At 43.3% G+C, this 19,402-nt stretch overlaps 2 protein-coding genes and 2 non-coding genes across 4 annotated transcripts in view; 3 read left to right on the forward strand and 1 right to left on the reverse strand.

Moving 5' to 3' along the window:
• Positions 1–2,982: 2,982 nt before the first annotated feature.
• LOC121575500 (nucleolar protein 56) lies at positions 2,983–8,460 on the forward strand. Its single transcript, XM_041888622.1, has 12 exons — positions 2,983–3,087; positions 4,103–4,192; positions 4,286–4,400; positions 4,635–4,799; positions 5,046–5,244; positions 5,490–5,677; positions 5,969–6,120; positions 6,312–6,412; positions 6,765–6,913; positions 7,181–7,302; positions 7,546–7,683; positions 7,931–8,460. Exons 1-12 carry the CDS (start codon positions 3,085–3,087, stop codon positions 8,156–8,158), a joined length of 1,650 nt encoding a protein of 549 aa, XP_041744556.1. The 5' UTR covers positions 2,983–3,084; the 3' UTR covers positions 8,159–8,460.
• LOC121576099 lies at positions 5,735–5,861 on the forward strand. Its single transcript, XR_006002450.1, has one exon. It is a non-coding gene; the product is annotated as a small nucleolar RNA SNORA26 (small nucleolar RNA).
• On the forward strand, positions 7,390–7,455 carry LOC121576098. Its single transcript, XR_006002449.1, has one exon. It is a non-coding gene; the product is annotated as a small nucleolar RNA SNORD57 (small nucleolar RNA).
• Positions 8,461–11,639: 3,179 nt separating the features above from the next.
• The window catches only part of LOC121575501 (ubiquitin-associated protein 2-like), a 52,526-nt gene continuing 44,763 nt past the window's right edge, over positions 11,640–19,402 (reverse strand). The window contains exons 22-27 of the mRNA XM_045222999.1: positions 18,010–18,100; positions 17,429–17,809; positions 17,222–17,326; positions 16,848–16,918; positions 12,596–12,778; positions 11,640–12,079 (exon numbers count right to left, since the gene is read on the reverse strand). Coding sequence (XP_045078934.1) covers positions 11,984–12,079; positions 12,596–12,778; positions 16,848–16,918; positions 17,222–17,326; positions 17,429–17,809; positions 18,010–18,100 — 927 coding nt within the window. The 3' untranslated portion in view covers positions 11,640–11,983. The remainder of the gene's footprint in view (positions 12,080–12,595; positions 12,779–16,847; positions 16,919–17,221; positions 17,327–17,428; positions 17,810–18,009; positions 18,101–19,402) is intronic.

Consider the following 19,402-nt stretch of genomic DNA (forward strand, 5'->3'; position numbering starts at 1 on the left):
GAATACCTGGGATAGGATAAAGTATTCCTTCTAACCCCCCAAATTGTAAAGTGGTTATCCCACTGGCTATAGGGTGAACGCACCAATTTGTGAGTCGCTCTGGCTAAGAGCGTCTGCTAAATGACGTTAATGTGCCCTTGAGCAAGGCACTTAACCCTAATTGCTCCTGTAAGTCGCTCTGGTTAAGAGCGTCTGCTAAATGACTAAAATGTAAATGTAAATGTATAAACTGAAAATTAGATCTCTTAAACGTTTCGTTCATTTTCGTTCTATCATCTATACAATAGGCCATAATTGATTTTGGCCCAATAGGCCTGGCATATTCCCACGTTCAAGGAGCTTTCCGTTTTGATTGGGTTATTTTGCCTAAAAACCTTTAGGCCTACCTATAGAAAAAAGAAAAAAAAACTCTGCAGCTCTGCCCAGCCTGGAAAGAGTGGCCAAAAGGGTGTTTAGCATCCCCAGTGGCTCTGCAGGGGTGGAGAGGATATTCTCCGCTGCTGGCCGGCTCCCCAGGCACCATCGCATGAGCCTGAAGCCATAGACTGGCCAAACTCGTGTTTCTAAAAATGAATTAAAATGCACTAACAAGTCATTTTTTGTTTAATTTGTATTTAATTCTAAGTAAGTCACAGCCTACATGCGCAATTTATAGACTATAATGATTTAATCAAATCAAATGTTATTGGTGACATACACATTATTTATCAGATGTTATTGCGGGTGTAGCGGAATGCTTGTGTTCCTAGCTCCTACAGTACTGTAGTGAACGGCAACATCCGAGAATCGAACCAGGGTCTCCCAGCCCGTAGGCAAACTTGTAAACAACTACTCCAATAGGGTCAACCCAGTTGGGGTAGATTCTAATGAGTCTAATACCTAGGCAAGAGTCCTTACACCACAGGCAGTGTCTGTCACTAACTATTATTTTGCCTCTCATACAGTTGGAACCAAAATGAAGAGTTGTGGTTTAAACCGGAGCTGCTTAAGAAGTGTAAGTGTCTTTGCTAATGATATTGCAATTCAATACAATTGCTATTGACCCACTGGTTCTCATACAATTCTCTCTCCTCTGACTTATCTTGCTTGTCCAGATGCCACTGAAGTCACCCTGGACCCAAACATAGCAAACATAAATATCTCACTGATTGAGGAGAACAGGAAGCTGACATGGGTGAATGAGGAACAGAATATCCTGATGACCCACAGAGATTTGAGGAAATGCCACAGGTGCTGTGTAGAGAGCCTCTGACCAAACAGCATTAGTGGGAGGCAGATTTGATTGGGAATTGTGACATAGGAGTGGCATATACATGTATTAGCAGGTGGGGAGAGGCAAAGGATTGTAAGCTGGGAGGCAATGACAAGTCTTGGTGTCTGTTCTTCAAAGAAGAGTACTGTTACCTTGCCCGCCACAATATTAAAAAAAAACATTTTTAGTCATTTAGCAGACACTCTTATCCAGAGCGGCTTACAGTTAGTGAGTGGATACATTTTCATACTGGCCCCCCGTGGGAAACGAACCCACAACCCTGGCGTTGCAAGCGCCATGCTCTACCAACTGAGCTACAGGTGTATAGAAGGGGCAATCAACAAAGTGAAGGAGTCCAGGTGAGTCCAATGAGCACTGATGCGCGTAATGATGGTAACAGGTGTGCATAATGATGGGCAGCCTGGCGCCCTCGAGGGCCAGGGAGGGGGAGCGGGTGCAGGCGTAACACCTGGACTATCTGCATAGACACCCCCCCCTTTGTTTTTACACTGCTGCTACTCGCTGTTTATTATCTATGCGTAGTCACTTTACCTCTACAAATGTATTTAGTAAATATTTTCTTATCTCTATTTTCTTAACTGCATTGTTGGTTAAGGGCTTGTAAGTAAGCATTTCACGGTAAGGTCTACACCTGTTGTATTCGGCGCATGTGACAAATCAAATTTGATTTCATTTGATGAAACCAAGATTGAACTCTTTGGCCTGAATCCCAAGTGTCACCTCTGGAGGAAACCTGGCACCAACCCTACAGTGAAGCATGGTGGTGGCAGCATCATGCTGTGGGGATGTTTTTCAGCGGCAGGGACTGGGAGACTAGTCAGGATTGAGGGAAAGATGAACGGAGCAAAGTACAGAGAGATCCTTGATGAAAACCTGCTCCAGAGCGCTCAGGACCTCAGACTAGGGCAAAGGTTCACCTTCCAACAGGACGACCCTAAGCACACAGCCAAGACAAGGCAGGAGTGGCTTCGGGACAAGTCTCTGAATGTCCTTGAGTAGCCCAGCCAGAGCCCTGACTTGAACCAAATTGAACATCTCTGGGAGACCTGAAAATAGGTGTGCAGCGAGGCTTCCCAAAGTACCGAGTAAAGGGTCTGAATACTTATGTAAATGTCATATTTGCGTTTTTTTTTTTATACATTTGCACACAAAAAACGCTTTCACCCATTTTAGAATAAGGCTGTAATGTAACAATATGTGGAAAAAGTCAAGGGGTCTGAATACTTTCCGAATGCACTGTACCTGGAAGTCTGTAGTGTCTGGAATAACTAGGGTATATAGTGGTGACTGAGTGGCGCAGCAGTCTAAGCCGTCAACCGGCCGTGATCGGGAGTCTCATAGGGCGGCGCACAATTGGCCCAGGGTCGTCCGGGTTACGGGAGGGTTTGGCCGGGGTAGGCCATCATGGTAAATAAGAAATGTTTCTTAACTTGACTTGCCAAGTTAAATAAAATATAAAAATATAGGACTAACTAGAAGACAGAAATCAGAATAGTTAGTACATTTAGTTTTTACATTTTACTTTGAGCATTTAGGCTATACTACATTATAGAAATCCCCATTGCAATCATGCATCAAGCCCATGGTAAACCTCGTAGCATCCCAGCCACAGACCGTATATATAAATCCCAACTCATCAATCAACAAGTGGTGCCGGACATGAAACTAAATTCATTAATCTCGCGATACCAAGTCGACCCCACGGTACTTCAGTCATGTGGCTGCGTGTTGGAAAGCAAGTGAAGTCTTTCTACAGTCGTGAAGAAGAGGGAAGGACACGTATAGCGTGTCGCAGCTGATATTCTGCAATCATGGTAATATTTTCATATTTTTGCACGACATTTGGATGTTTAACCATTTAAACACCAACAAATAACTACTATTCGTGTTTAAACATGCTTAGGAAAATAAGATTTTCGTGGCAAAACTGACGACATTTTCAACGCAGAACTAGCTAAGCTAACGTTAACTAGTTAACGTATTCAATTTCAGTGTGGGAAGTTGACGAGCTAGTAAATTAAGTGATTGCATAATGTGTCGTAGTAAAAAATTCAACAATTGCATGCAATTGGCATTTATGTGAAATCGCGACCGTAATTACTAGCTAACTACAGTAGGTAGGTAGCGCTCCCAGCAGAGAGATGGCAGCCTCGATGGTAGGCCTCTGTCTCGGTGAAAATTCTGATTTTGCGAAAGAACTCATGAATCTCACTTAATGAACATATTAAGCATATAGATAACATCAAACAAAGGTTTATACGCCTTTGTAATACCCGTTAACCGTCTAATTTAGTTCACTTTACAAGGTGCGTACGTTACTGCGTGTTGGTCCCACACAACACGTGGTCTGGCGCTCGTCTTGGTAAAGAATTTGGCACGTAAGTTCAACTAGGCTCACGTTAGTTTTTTGGAAATACTATATTACCTGTATCATATCACATGTCGCATACGGGTGTTGTCCACTTGTGAAATTTGACTTTATTCTTGCCAAACATTTTTTTTTATTTGACCACTTGGCGTAATTTACGCACCACGTGGATATTTCGATCATGGCGGTATACACGCGCGCAGCAGTGCTTTATCATTTTTAGTCATTTAGCAGACTCTCTTATCCAGAGCGACTTACGGGAGCAATTAGGGTTAAGTGCATTGCACAGATTTTTCACCTAGTCGGCTCTGGGATTAGAACCAGCGACCGAAAGGTCCCTGGCGTTTCGCTACCTACATTGTGATTTAGTTTCAGCCACGTTATATTTTTCACAGTATTTAATATGTAGCTAGCTATATAACATTATCTATTTTATAACCTAATGCGTATCTCTTCCACAGGTGCTGTTGCATGTGTTGTTCGAACATGCAGCAGGGTATGCGCTCTTTGTCGTCAAGGAGGTGGAAGAGATTGGCATGCTTTTGCCCCAGGTACGAAAACAATTCATCCACAAATAACATTTGATGCAGATTTACCCATATTCGATGACTGTTGAGGAGTTAATCATTACCCCCACTCTCCAGGTTGAAGACTGCGTTCTAAACATTGGGAAATTCAATGGCATGGTGAGCCTAGCTGCTTTCTTCCCATTCAAGTCGGCCCAGGCTGCTCTAGATAATATTAACGCCATATCAGAAGGTGAGTTGGTTGCTTTATTTCATTTACTCAATTGTAGTCCAAGCTCAGATGTAATGATGTTTTTTAAAAAAATCTGTCAATCCACTGACTGACTGTGCTGACACCAATCATCAAACCTGAACTTCTGTGCCTGGCTAGATTAATTATACCAGATGGCATTAGCTAATATGTATGTTAACACACCCCCAACTAATCTTGTTTGTAGTATAAATAAACATTTCCCAATTGTTTCAGGTGTGCTCCATGCTGACCTGAAGCTGTTCCTGGAGACTAACCTGCCCGTAGGGGGTAAGAAGAAGGCAATGCTGGGGGTGGGCGATGCCAAGATAGGAGGAGCTTTGCAAGAGGAGCTTGGCTTGTCCATCCAGACTGGAGGAGTGGTGGCAGAGATATTGAGAGGTGAGGGCTCACCTAGGCTACAGTACAAGTCATTCTGTGGGGGGTGTAGTAGTCTCCTTTTATGTTGTGACTAGTAGACAGTGTGCAGCTGGAGATGCCTGGCCTGTGGTGATGTCAAGATAATCAATCCCTGACCCTCGTGATGGTTTATACTGAAAATCTGAATGGCTGCCAGGGCCTATGACCCAGGTTGTGAAAATACTGCCACTGTGCATACTCACTGTCACTTCCTGTTCTCCCCTGAAGGTGTGCGTCTCCACTTCCACTCCCTGGTGAAGGGGCTGACTGCCCAGGCTGCCTCCAAGGCCCAGCTGGGTCTGGGCCACAGCTACTCCAGGGCCAAGGTCAAGTTCAACGTCAACAGGTCTGACAACATGATCATCCAGTCCATTGCCCTTCTGGACCAGCTGGACAAGGACATCAACACCTTCTCCATGCGTGTGCGGTACGTACAAGTCTCCCTCAAAGGAGATGTGGTAGTAGACCCAACAACCATCCACTCGACACTCTTGCTAATGGGACCAAATGATGTTCATACCAAATCTGTCAATCCCCTGAACTCTTTGTGTTGAGTCTTCCATCGGTGCTGACGGTCCCTCAGTATAAATGTCAATTATGTCCTCAACCTGGTGGTTTTGAGTTTCCAAACATTTCAAACTTCTGCTCCCTCATTCCCCCTCTGGTTTATAGTGAGTGGTATGGCTACCATTTCCCAGAGCTGATCAAGATAGTGACTGACAACTCTACATACTGCAAGATGGCCCAGCTGATCGGCAACCGAAAGGAGCTGAGCGAGGAGAGTCTAGAGAGCATGGAGGAGGTGGTGATGGACAGTGCCAAGGCCCAGTCCATCCTGGAGGCCTCCCGCAGCTCCATGGGTCAGTAGCCATGTCACACACCGTATATTATACGCATTTCTAAAACCAGCCCCTTTTTTGCCCATCTAGGACTTTTGACGTGTCCTATATGACCAACACAGAGGGGTAGAGTATTTATAGTTCTCTCATAAACCTGTAGTGAAGGCTCAAATCCTTACTGCGGATCCTGTCGGGAGATACAAAATTTATATTTCAGTCATCTTCCCTTATCTGTGGAGGTGTTTGTACGATGAAGGCCTATGTTCCTTGTATCAACTTTGCCACTCAACCTTTTCCCATGGCTTTCTGTAGGTATGGACATTTCTCCCATTGACCTGATCAACATTGAGAGGTTCTCCAACCGCGTGGTCTCACTGGCCGCCTACAGGCTGGAGCTCCAGGAGTACCTCCACTCCAAGATGGGCCAGGTGGCCCCCAACTTGGCCGCACTCATAGGAGATGTGGTACGTAGTGACTATAACCATCACCTTGACACTCTTGCTAACGGGACCAAATGATGTTTCTACCAAATCTGTCAATCCCCTGAACTGATAATGTTGAGTCTTCCATCGGTGCTGACGGTCCATGACACCTCTGCTGTCAGTGACATGTTCACAGGCCAAACTCTGACATGTTTTTTTTTTTTTCTCTCTAGGTGGGCGCACGCCTGATCTCCCACGCCGGCAGCCTGACCAACCTGGCCAAGTACCCAGCCTCAACCGTGCAGATCCTGGGCGCTGAGAAGGCCCTGTTCAGGTACTGGGGCACCCCCTCCCTGCTGGGGAAACTGGCAGCCGCTGTGATGGCAGGGCTGGGGCGGAGCAGAGAAGGGTGACTGGGGGTGACCCCCCTCAGAGTGATCCCTCTCTCCGTTACGCACCCCCACAGTCTGAGCAGCTGCCCAGGGCACTAAGAGGTAGATAACTTGGACATGCCATACTTGGCAGTTTGTTCTAGTCTTGGGCCATAATAAATTCTGCAATGGCAACTAATAAAAATGAGTAGGGTAGAAGAATCAACACTTACCTGTTGGGGAAACATTTGTTACCATAGCAAAGTTCACTTTGGTAACACAACTGGTAACCCATCAGCCATTCCCCGCACACAGGGCTCTGAAGACTCGTGGCAACACCCCAAAGTATGGCCTCATCTTCCACTCAACCTTCATTGGTCGTGCTGCCGCCAAGAACAAAGGGCGTATTTCCCGTTACCTGGCCAACAAGTGCACAATCGCCTCACGAATCGATGCCTTCTCTGGTGAGTGATGGATGGGGGTTAACCCATGGGAGAGCAGAGGACAAATCTTTCTCATGGCCTAGTAAAAAAGGTTGTTTCAGGGCCTTTTTGGTATGACACTTCTGGCATTATTTGCAATGATGTTCTTATTTTTCGTCAACAGTAATCCACCTCCGGGTGTATGATGGTGATGAGTTAAATACTGAGCAAAGCCTTGGTCATGAGTATTTTTGCTGGTGCCCCCTGCTGGCAAACAGTGTTATTGATGTTTCCTTTTCCATCTGACAGATGTGCCTACCTGCGTGTTTGGTGACAAGTTGCGTGACCAGGTGGAGGAGCGCCTTTCGTTCTACGAGACTGGAGATGCGCCTCGCAAGAACCTGGACGTCATGAAAGAGGCTGTGATACAGGTGAGTTGACAATGACGTGGGATGCATTTTCTTGTTTTGTGAGCATGCTTTTAGTACTCTTTCCTCATAGATGTTTAGCTTACTTGCTGTGAGTGATGACAACACTTTCCCTGACTCAAATGTGGGGGTTTACTGATTTAATGAGCCTGACACAGCACTAAAACACATCTCCACTGCTTCTAGCAGCCCTAACTGGCTAGTCTCCTAGAAGTATAACCATGCAGTTTGGCTTACCCCTCATAGGCAGGAGAGGTGGCAGCTGAGATGAAGATCAAATTGGAGAAAAAGGAGAAGAAACGCCGGAAGCGGGAGAAGAAGCTGGCAGCCCTCTCCACTGGTGATGGCGAAGAGGGTGACTCGAAGGTCGACAGCGAGACAGAGGTATTTATTGCTTCAGCTGTCCGGTCCGTGTAACTGAAGGCATGTTTTGATTTGGGATTTGACCCTTCCACATGGTTCTGTCTCAGTGTACGACATGCTAAACTAACTTGACTCCGAACCATTGGCTGGTCCCCTACAGTGGACCAAATCACTGAAGTGAGTCGGACATTACAACTCTTGCCATACGGAAATGAACGTAGGCCATGGAGTAATTCTGAAACATCCTAATGTAATGATCTGTCTTTAGGCGACTGGTGAGAACGGAGAGGTAAAGAAGAAGAAGAAGAAGCGGGCAGCTGAGGCCGTTCAAATGGAGGAAGAGGCTCCAGCAGCAGAGAACGGAGACACCCCAGCCAAGAAGAAAAAGAAACGAAAGAGTGAGGCAATGGAGGTGGAGCCAGTGGTGGCTGAAGAGGCTCCAGAAACCCCCCAGACTGAGAAGAAAAAGAAAAGAAAGAAAAAAGACACTGAATAGCAGATTTGGCAAAGACTGACTTTTTTTTTTTAACGTTCTGTACAGTTTCGTTGCAATCTTATTTTTAGCTTTGGACTTAAGAGGTTGTAAGCCAACTGACTTGTGTAATCAGTTTGTCTCAATTTGATTCTTCCCCTCCCTAGCCTCAACGTACTACACTGAGTGAATATTCAGCTCAGTCCTTTGACGTTAATGTAATAATCCATCACACTTGTATGTAAATACTTTAATGGCCATTTCCTATCAAATCTGTTCTGTATAAACTTGCTTTCAACCATTTTTCAAATAAAGATTATAAATTACCTGTCTGTTGTCTCTGATATATATTTCAATATGTGGCTAGAATTGCAGCTAATTCTTTGTAAAAGGAGTTAACCAATGTAGCAGTAAAATTAAGTTGTCTAAGCCAGGAATGACTGCAACTACAGTTGTGCTCATTACTGTCAACTAATCCCTATCAATCTGAATTGTTTTTCTTTAATGGTTGTGTACAATAGTTTGCAACTGGGAACATTGCTTATTTTAAGAATGCTTGCCTGCCTTCTGCATCGTGGACACACAGTACATTGTATCCATGAAATGGTGAATGAAACATTAACAAATTCAGGGAAAAATATCCTAATTTGCTTAATTGAAGTCCCTGCTTGCTTATCTTTGAGATTGTTGCCCAGTAAATGAGGGCTCACTGAATAGTCGTGAGGATCAAAGGTGCCAGATCAGCTTGGCAAATGGCTGACAGCCAGACCCCCTCCCACGGGGGAGTTGGGCCTGTTTTAAGATTTAACAGCAGGTCATAGTTTGCAGAAAATATCTAGTATATGGGAAGACATTTTCGCCGCCCAAAACATCCAACAATGAACACAGGCACAATATATTTCATCATCCAAATGTTGGGAAATTAATGTATATTTTGTGATGTCATTAAAAATGGTATATAGGCGTTATAACGAAAACATTGTAACTTGAGCTTTTACTCCATTTGTGTAGAAAATATGAAGGAGGAAGACATTTTCGTGAAGATAGGAATGTGATTTTAGCTTTCTAACAAGATCATAGTGATAAGATTTTGCCTCAAATTGCCACGCCCGAGAGAGCGTGTCAGTATGACGGAAACGCCCCTTTTTACTCGAGGGTATAAAGGATTGAGTTAAGAATTAACAGACCAACTCACGCTGCAGCTTTTGTCTATATTGGTTATGACCCTGAAAATCAACACGAGGTGAAGACGACAAAGTCGCCTCTCTAACAATCAATGTTACGGCTGAGTAGCTGTTCTAAGTACTGTAGCTAAGGTGAATTTAAGTGGGACCATCCTGTTACGCTCTTCAAACCATCGTCTACTACACTGCTCTCATAACCCCACTGGAGATCATCTACACGGCTGATTAGCTGTCCTCAGAAGACTACTTCCAGAATGAGTGAAAGTAAACAGACAATTAAGGACATTGTGACCTCTTGTGGACAATCAGAGCCTTACACCTGAGAACGAAGTAGAAGGCCCAATCGAACCCTTTCCACGAAGGCCTGGGTTCAACAGAGATACACGACGAAGACCCTCAACACGTAAATACATGCATTAATTCTTACCCAAGTAGTTCCCAAATGTATCCAAGTCTGTGTTGCTTCTCTCTCTTCAACTCTCCATCTTTTGTAAGAAGTGTCATATTGTGTTAGTCTGCTAGGGACCTGTCTTCATCGTATTACATTTCTAATCAATAACCTATACCGTGTGTGTATCCTGTGTTATCATTTAGTTTAGTAGTAAATAAATACATTTGTGTGGTGCGTAATTATCAGTAAGACTCGGGTTTGTGCAGATTCAAGAAGTCTGCGACGTTCAGAATGAGACTGAAGTGAGGTAAATGATTAATAAGTGACTTATCGATATCTATATATTATTTAGTTTAATTCAGGAGATGGTAACTCAAACAACTTCACCCGTGGTCCCCCAAATTCCTAATGAGTTAATTGTTACATGATTAATTTAATCTAGTAACAATTAAACATAGGTAATTATTCGATAAATAACAGTCATCACATTAATGAAGTCACGTCACGACAACAGCTAATGGAACATTAGTGACCCTTGTTTGGATATTGAAGGTATGCGACAACATGAGTGTCTAAATTTCCAACCTTTATCTGAGTTAAGAAGTGGGCAAGATTTCACCTGTGACTTCAGTGTAGTGTCCAAATCAATGTATTGCAGCTCAGGATTGTATGCTAAATGGACTTGTATAAAACATAACAGGCAAAATTAAATCTCCCTCTTTTTGTTCTAGGGGGGAATAATTCATTACTTTTATTTGGACAATGGATTAAACCAATGTTAATGACGTCAATCCAATGCCTGGCTGTCACACAGCTCTAAAAGTATTGGGCCATTGAAATTGGTTTTGGCTCTGTACTCAAGCACTATGGAGTTGAAATGACTGATGTTAAAGTGCAGACTGTCAGCTTTAATTTGAGGGTGTTTTCATCCATATCGGGTGAACCGTTTCTAAATTACAGTACTTTCTGTACATAAATCCCCCCCCCGTTAGGGTACCAAAAGTATTGGGACAAATTCACTTGCCTATTAAAGTAGTCAAGTTTAGTATTTGGTCCCATATTCCTAGCACACACTGATTACATCAAGCTTGTGACTCTACAAATTTATTAGATGCATTTGCTGTTGTTTCAGATTATTTTGTGCCCAATGAATGGTAAATAATGTGTTGTCATTTTGGAGTCACTTATTGTAAATAAGAATAGAAAGTTTCTAAACACTTCTACATTAATATGGATGATTCCATGATTACGGATAGTCCTGAATGAATTGTGAATAGTGAGTGCGAAAGTTAAATGCACAAATATCATACATCCCCGGTGAGAGGTTAGTATGTCTTGGGGGTATGATATTTGTGTGTCTAACTTTCTCACTAATCTTATTCATATTCACAATTCATTCAGGACTATCATGGTAGCATCCACATTAATGTAGAAGTGTTTAGAAACATTCTATAATTATTTAGTTTGTAGTCACAAGCTTGATGTAATCATTGTGTGCTAGGAATATGGGACCAAATTTTAAACTTTTGTCTACTTTAATACCCAAGTGAATTTGTCCAAATACTTTTGTCCAGTTATAATGGGGGGACTATGTAAAAAAGCACTGTAAACGGTTCACCTGATATGGATGAAAATACCCTCAAATAAAAGCTGACAGTTTGCACTTTAACCTCAGTCATTATATCATTTCAAATCCAAAGTGCTGGAGTAAAGAGCCAAAACAAAAACAAACATTGTCACTGTCCCAATACTTTTGGAGCTCACTGTATAAAGGCGGGAATCACAAACGGAGGGGTAAAGGGTGCAAAAACAACTCAAGCTATCAATTACCCTCAATAGAAAATAGATCACCATGAAAAATGATGCTTAGCAGTAATGTACATCATTACCAGGTTAATGTATGCATACAAAAATCATCCACGCCACATGATGCTTGTTCTGGTTCAAGTACTGTATATTCACCATCAACTTCATAATTACTTCTCCATGATATTTGATTCTCTCATCATTTTGAAATAAAACATCCTTCGAAAAAATCTAACAAAAATGCAGAAAACCAAATGTCATGTACTACCAATACATATATACTGTATAAATACATACATAAATATATTTTACATACAACAGCCATACATTTTTAAAGGGGAATATTGAGTAGGGGGGAGGGGGTGGTAGTGTGTGTGTTTTAGCCTGGTGCTGTAAAATGCTTTGTCCCCTCTGGTCTGATCAGTCAAGATAGGTGGGCATGATGCAGTGTGCACACACACAGCCCTGTCAGTTGCCCCAGTATGGGGAGCTCCCGTAGCTGGACTTGTTGACTTGGCTCTTCTGCTGCATGCTGCTAGACTGGCCTCGCTGGCTAGGACCTCCCTGCATACAGAGACAAGAGGACAACGTCACAAACTGGATATGGCCAGCACAAGTACCACACTGATACAAATATGTAATAGACATTTATAAACTGGGTGGCTCGAGCCCTGAATGCTGATTGGCTGACAGCCGTGGTGTATAACAAAACATTTCTGTTTACTGCTCTAATTACATTGGTAACCAGTTTATAATAGCAATAAGGCACCTCGGGGTTTGTGGTATATGGCCCATATACCACACCCCCTCGTGCCTTATTGCTTAAGTAAACCAGAGGTAGGCAAAGTGATGGCTAGATGGCAAAGTGATGGTACAGGCTTTTGTTGAAATAAATCTGATTCACCAAATCAGTCTTGATTGAAGACTTGAGTAGAATCAGGTGTTACTGCTTGGCTGGAACAAAAGCCTGCAAGCACAGGGTAGGATTGCCCACCACTGATCTAACCAGTGCCGTTGTGTGGCATGTTAACACAAGGTTGTACACTACACAAGGTTCTAGACTACAGGTGTATGCGTTACCTGTCCGTCCTGGGCCAGATGATGGTGCAGCATCTGGGAGTGGGGTTGCTGGTGGGCAGGCTGCAGGATGTGGAGGAAGGGGGCGGGAGCGTAGCCACCCGGGGCCCCTCCAGGACCCCCCATAGCCGAAGGCAGGTTGAAGGGAGGGGGAGTCCCCGCATGGAAACCCTGCTTATCAAAGGACTGGAAACAGACAAACGGAGAGCAAAGTCAGGGTCAGTGATTAGGTTTATCTGGAAGAAAACGACCATGGAGAAAAAAATACCATAAAAAACTTAAGCTCTGGCAAGGACTAGAATTGAAATCATAATTGATAAGAGAGTATTATGTGTTTGTGTATGATCCCAGGGTGATAAGCCCTGATGGACTAATGGGTATCGTAATGAAGTACAATGAACAAAAATATAAACGCAACATGTAAAGTGTTGGTCCCATGTTTCATGAGCTGAAATAAAAGATCCAAGAAATGTTCCATTCGCACAAAAAGCTTATTTTTCTCAAATGTTGTGCACAAATTTGTTTACATCCCTGTTAGTGAACATTTCTCCTTTGCCAAGATAATCCATCCACCTGACAGGTGTGGCATATCAAGAAGCTGATTAAACAGCATGATCATTACACAGGTGCACCTTGTGCTGGGGACAATAAAAGGCCACAAAAATGTGCAGTTTTGTCACACAACAGCGTGCAATTGGCATGCTGATTGCAGGAACGTCCACCAGAGCTGTTGCCAGAGAATGTAATGTTCATTTCTCTACCATAAGAGACCAACATTGTTTTAGAGAAATTGGCAGTCTGTCCAACCAGCCTCACAACTGCAGACCATGTATATAGCATCATGTGGATGAGCGGTTTGCTGATGTCAATGTTGTGAACAGAGTGCCCCATGGTGGCGGTGAGGTTATGGTATGGGCGGGCATAAGCTATGGACAACGAACATTTACATTTACGTCATTTAGCAGACGAGAACACAATTGCATTTTATCAATGGCAATTTGAATGCAGAGATACTGTGATGAGATCCTGAGGCCCATTGTTGCGCCATTCATCCGCTGCCATCACCTCATGTTTCAGCATGATAATCCACGGCCCCATGTCGCAAGGATCTGTACACAATTCCTGGAAGCTGAAAATGTCCCAGTTCTACCATGGCCTGCATACTCACCAGACATGTCACCCATTGAGTATGTTTGGGATGCTCTGAATCGACGTGTACGACAGCGTGTTTCAGTTCCCGCTAATATCCAGAAACTTTGCACAGCCATTGAATAGGAGTGGAACAACATTCCACGGGCCACAATCAACTCTATGAGATGTGTCGCGCTGCATGAGGCAAATGGTGGTCACACCTAGGGCTGTGGCGGTCACAAAATGTTGTCAGCCGGTGACTGTCAAGCAAATAACTGTCGCAGACAAGCCACTGATGCAGACCTACAAAAATATCTACATTTTAAAAATTCCATGTAATATAGAACCTTCACCTTCACAATAAATCCATTATTTATTTTAGACAGGTCTAAAGAATCATGATATGAAGAAAATGTAGTCTATTTTAGAAGAAGATAATAGCATACTCTGAGTTGTCCTTGTGTTAGGTCCTGATGTGGCTATGCCTCATGGCTCATGGCTGTGGGGTACGCTAGTTCATTTAGCAGACAAGATTTGCTTAGAATTCTGTGGCATTACTTTATATTATTTTATAGTATGAAGAATACAATTGAACGAAGCTGAATAAAATAGAAAGGATATTTTCTCCGAACGATTTGAGGGAGTGCGCACATGCGGCTATTCTGTTTTGAGCGGTTAACAAAGAAATAGGTACTCCTATATGCTTAATTTAGAGTTATTCATGTAACTTTAGTTGTTCTACAAACATTGGGCTATATGTTTAGATTTTTAATACATTGTATGGCTGCATGATGAGACTAATGAGGATTTGAAAAAAGTCGCTTGAAAGGCATGAGCTCTGCTTTGTTTTTTGCGCAGGCTGTCCACTCTTCAATAGTCTCTCATTCACAATTTGACAAGCACTTGATAATGCCTCGAATTTCACGATGGCATCCCCTTTGTGGCCGTAATGCACCCTAAAAAAATCCAGGTATTTTGCGGCCCAGAGTGCTGCGTTGTGCCCTTCTCCCTGAGTGCTGCGCAATCCGAAGCGCCTCTCACTCACATGGCTCTCAATCACGTGATCGGATCTTTCTCACAGGCTACAAGTGAAGACAGACACATCCGGGACGCAACTGCGCGCGTCCTTATCCAATTCCGAGGTGCATATTGAAGATATTGGAAGAACTGTCCACATTTACTTCTTGTCAGCCAGCAAGATGAGTAGGCCTAACGAACAGCAAAAGCACTAGCCTATGTCAATCTACTATCCCCCATAGTACAAAAGTCGACCTATTCTATTCTGTGCAATAAATAAATATTCCAAACATGGTCTGGGACAGTTGTGGGGTGCAATAGATCCCAAATTAATACTAACACTAGCATCCACCAAAAACTTTTTTACGCAATGTGGCTGACGCAACAGATCAGAACATTTAGCTTAAAATGTTTATAAACTATTAGGCTATTTCTTCACATTATAAGCGCAGCAATGCGCACATGGCAGTAGGCTATAAGCGCACATGTTCCATTAGCGGGAAAACACCATTATCAAAAGTGACCGCAAATGCGATTATGAACGTAATCCTTTTATTATCTATATACAAACTTGAAACTCACGCGCTGCTTATGTATGCCAGTTAGGCTCTACACCTGTTGTAAAGCGGATTAATGTGTTTAATTTTAAGAAGTTATTTAGCCACTTTAGTTGTGATACAAACCATATCAAAACATATAGGCCTTTGGGCTAGGCTACATGAGGTGTGCGACTATGATTTGAAAAAGTCGCAAAAAAAGGCAGTTTCTTATGCTGGGCTTCATTCACAAGTGATAATATATAATTCACAAGTGATAGGCTAATATTGTCACCCATCAGACTATTCTTGATTTAATCTTTACATACACTAAATAATATATGTGTGAAATTTGTTTTGATTTAGAATGGACCATTATCACGCACCTGTCTCGAAACAGGGGCAGCGGGAAAAAATACCTATGCACTTAAATAGTGAATGGAGGATGCTATTCCTGTGGTTCATTTTCATGCCAGCCAGGTAGGCTATACTCCTGTTGTAAAGATAAACAATGTGCTTAATATTAGGAAAGTTGAGAAATAAATATAGTAGGCCTAGCCTATAGAAATCTAATGGAATCCTCTTATTTTTTGTAGAGGCCATCACTCTGTTTTCTCGCGCAATTGCATAGCCTATAGAAATGTTGCGCAACATGAGCTAATGGGCTCTCATGAAGTGTTTGATTGGCACCCGTGTAGCTTAGTTGGTAGAGCATGGCACTTGCAACGCCAGGGTTGTGGGTTCGATTCCCATGGGGGGCCAGTATGAAAAAATATATGCACTCACTAACTGTAAGTCGCTCTGGATAAGAGCATCTGCTAAATGACTAAAATGTAAAAATGTAATTAGAATCCAGGCTCTGTCGCAGCCGGCCGCGACCGGGAGACTCATGGGCGGCGCACAATTGGCCCAGCGTTGTCCAGGGTAGGGGAGGGAATGGCCGGCAGGGATGTAGCTCAGTTGATAGAGCATGGCGTTTGCAACGCCAGGGTTGTGGGTTCGATTCCCACGGGGGGCCAGTATAAAAAAATATGTATTCACTAACTGTAAGTCGCTCTGGATAAGAGCGTCTGCTAAATGACTGAAATGTAATGTAAATGTAGAATTTAGATCACATTTGCATTGATGTCAGAGTGATTAGAGGGACAATAGAGTGCTGAGTACCAGGCAGTTAGCAAGTTTGGTAGGCTACTAATGACCAGCAGCAGCGCTTGGAGAAGCCTAATTACCGTGACTTAACAGTCAAGTGGAATTTGACTGCCTTCATGACTCGTGACCGCCGGTGTGGTGGTAATACGGTCACCGCAACAGCCCTAGTCACACCAGATACTGACTGGTTTTCTGATCCTACTTTTTTTTTTAAAGGTATCATGACCAACAGATGCATATCTGTTTCCCAGTCATGTGAAATCCATAGATTAGTGCCTAATGAATTTATTTCAATTGACTGATTTCCTTATATGAACTGTAACTCAGTAAAATCTTTGAAATTGTTGCATGTTGCGTTTATATTTTTGTTCAGTATAAATCCAAATCTGAAACACAAACAAAGACTACATAAAATATCTCACCTGGGTCTTGTTGTAAACACTTCCACTGATTTCTGGGACCCCGGAGTTGCCTGACGTCACAGAGATGCCGCCTAGCATACGATAAAATATTAAAATAGTTGAAAACAAACATTAATATCACAGTCAAAAGCAATGCCTCTTGAAACCAGGACAGCTTATGCCTTTTGCCCAATACTGACATAAAATAATGTAACACATGTCATTGAAATGGCAATATTATTTATTTATTTCACCAGGCAAGTTAGTTGAGAACCAGTTTTCATTTTCAATAATAAAAAAAGAACACAAACATGGACAACACAAGAGTTAAAATAGTTCAAGCATGGTAACGATATGGGTTCAGATGACCGTGATTTATTGGGAGGGTGATGTACCTTTACCGGGGCCTGTAGCAGCAGATTTGGCCTGGCTCTGGGAGGAGTTGCTGTAGCCCTTGCTATAGTCTACTCCTGCTTGGCCCTGGGTCAGGTCCTCATACCCTGAGACCAAAACAACAACATACTGATATCAACTCTGTCTTTTCCACAGTGTTCAACTAGATTGTTGGTGTGTGTGTGTCTCCCTCTCTCACGGTAACCAACCTGAGCTGAAGGTGTGCTGGCCGTAGCCGCTGGGCTGCTGCTGCTGGAAGGGGCTGGCTGAGGGGTTGCCCAGACCCACACCATGCTGCTTGGCTGGCCCCTGTCCCTGGGGCATGAACATGGTGTGGCCGTACTGGAAGGCAGCGCCAGGCATCCCGGGGTAGTAGGGCAGGCCTGTGTAGCTGTAGCCTGGTGGGAGGAAGGCCTGCTGCTGCTGGCTGCTGTGGTGGCCTTGGGGCTGGCCTTGAGGCTGGGGCTGGGGGGGTTGAGGCTGGGCCTGGCTCTGCCCTTGGCTCTGGCCCTGTTGTGGCTGCTGTTGGGCCGACAAGCTGCTAGGCGCAGGGGAGGTGGAGTCACCCCTGCCAAACTTTGTGACTTCACCTGCGGAGGCAGGGGCATGTGATCGTACCTGTTACTATTTTAGCAGACTAAACATTAACGATTTTCCCTTTTTTCCCCCCCCTTAGCTCCCTAGTCATGGAATTATTTTCAAACTAGTTTATAATTCCTGGACCTAGTTCCAAAAGTTTTAAAAAAGTTGACCAACCCGGTTTGAGAGTAGCGCTGCCAGAGTTGCTTACCTGTGTAAGGGTTATTGGCGAGGCTCCCATCTCTGCCAGAGAGTGCTGTGGGACCAGGGAATGTGATTCCGTAGTAATCCTGCAAAGAGGGCTTTACACAGAGAGAGACAGGATCAGAAACATAGAGATCCTATTAAATTACTAGAGGGGTTATGTCATAAACCCTAAAAGTTCCAGAATTGTCTGAAAATGGCAGCCATTGTGGTCAGGGAGAAATCCAAACCTGTCTAATTGGAATGAATGGCAGTAGAGTAGTAGACTGGTTGCCGTCTCTGTTCAGCTATTACATTCCACTCCTTGCCACTCCTGTCATTTGCCAAAGAGACTGGCCTTTCGGCAATCTTCAAATATGAACATTCTATCATTAATTAGCTTGAGGAGATCAGAGGATTTGATTCTGATTCGATAACCCTCACAGCTATCATCGAATCCCAATGTTTATGCAAATTAGACTGATAGGAAAACAATCTAACTTATTTCATAGATTTGAATGGAAACATTCTAACATTGGGCATTCTGACCTAATACATTTAATTGTAAACATAAACATTTGGTTGCGGGAAAAACAGAGCATTCCCCTTTATTGCATTTTTACCACCAGCCAATGTGATCACAACACACCAGAGAAGCTCTCGCCATTCAAACTTTGCCGCCAGTTCACTGTGTGAACACTGTAGCCTATTTTATATCCAGCAAGCAAGAGCAAGGTGCTTCTTTCCTCAAATATTTTTTTTTTTTTAAGTGACCAAACTATACTGAACAAAAATATAAACGCAACATGCAACAATTTCAAAGATTTTACTGAGTTACATTTCATAGAAGGAAATCAGTCAATTGAAATAAATTCATAGGCCCACCCACTGGGGAGCCAGACCCAGCCAATCGGAATGAGTTTTTCCCCACAAAAGGGCTTTATTACAGACAGAAATACTCCTCAGCACCGCTCCTCAGACGATCCTGCAGGTGAAGAAGCCGGATGTGGAGGTCCTGGGCTTGTGTGGTTACACGTGGTCTGCGGTTGTGAGGCCGGTTGGATGTACTGACAAATTCTCTAAATGTCCAGGCTTATGGTAGAGAAATGAACATTCAATTCTCTGGCAACAGCTCTGGTGGACATTCCTGCAGTCAGCATGCCAATTGCGCGCCCCCTCAAAACTTGAGACATCTGTGGCATTGTGTTGCGTGACAAAACTGCACATTTTAGAGTGGCCTTTTATTGTCCCCAGCACAAGGTGCACCTGTGTAATGATCATGCTTATTAATCAGCTTCTTGATATGCCACACCTGTCAGCTGGATGGATTATCTTGGCAAATGAGAAATGCTCACTAACAGGGATGTAAACAAATTTGTGCACAAAATCAGAGAGAAATAAGCTTTTTGTGCGTATGGAAA

Source organism: Coregonus clupeaformis, chromosome 10 (genome assembly GCF_020615455.1).
Source record: "Coregonus clupeaformis isolate EN_2021a chromosome 10, ASM2061545v1, whole genome shotgun sequence".
NCBI classification, from domain to species: Eukaryota; Metazoa; Chordata; class Actinopteri; order Salmoniformes; family Salmonidae; genus Coregonus; species Coregonus clupeaformis.

Excerpts from the sequence above, each read along its gene's own strand:
- LOC121575500 (XM_041888622.1), top strand. Across the intron at positions 5,678-5,968 it reads GGCCTCCCGCAGCTCCATGG|GTATGGACATTTCTCCCATT; the intron begins GTCAGTAGCCAT and ends GGCTTTCTGTAG. Across the intron at positions 6,121-6,311 it reads CCGCACTCATAGGAGATGTG|GTGGGCGCACGCCTGATCTC; the intron begins GTACGTAGTGAC and ends TTTTCTCTCTAG.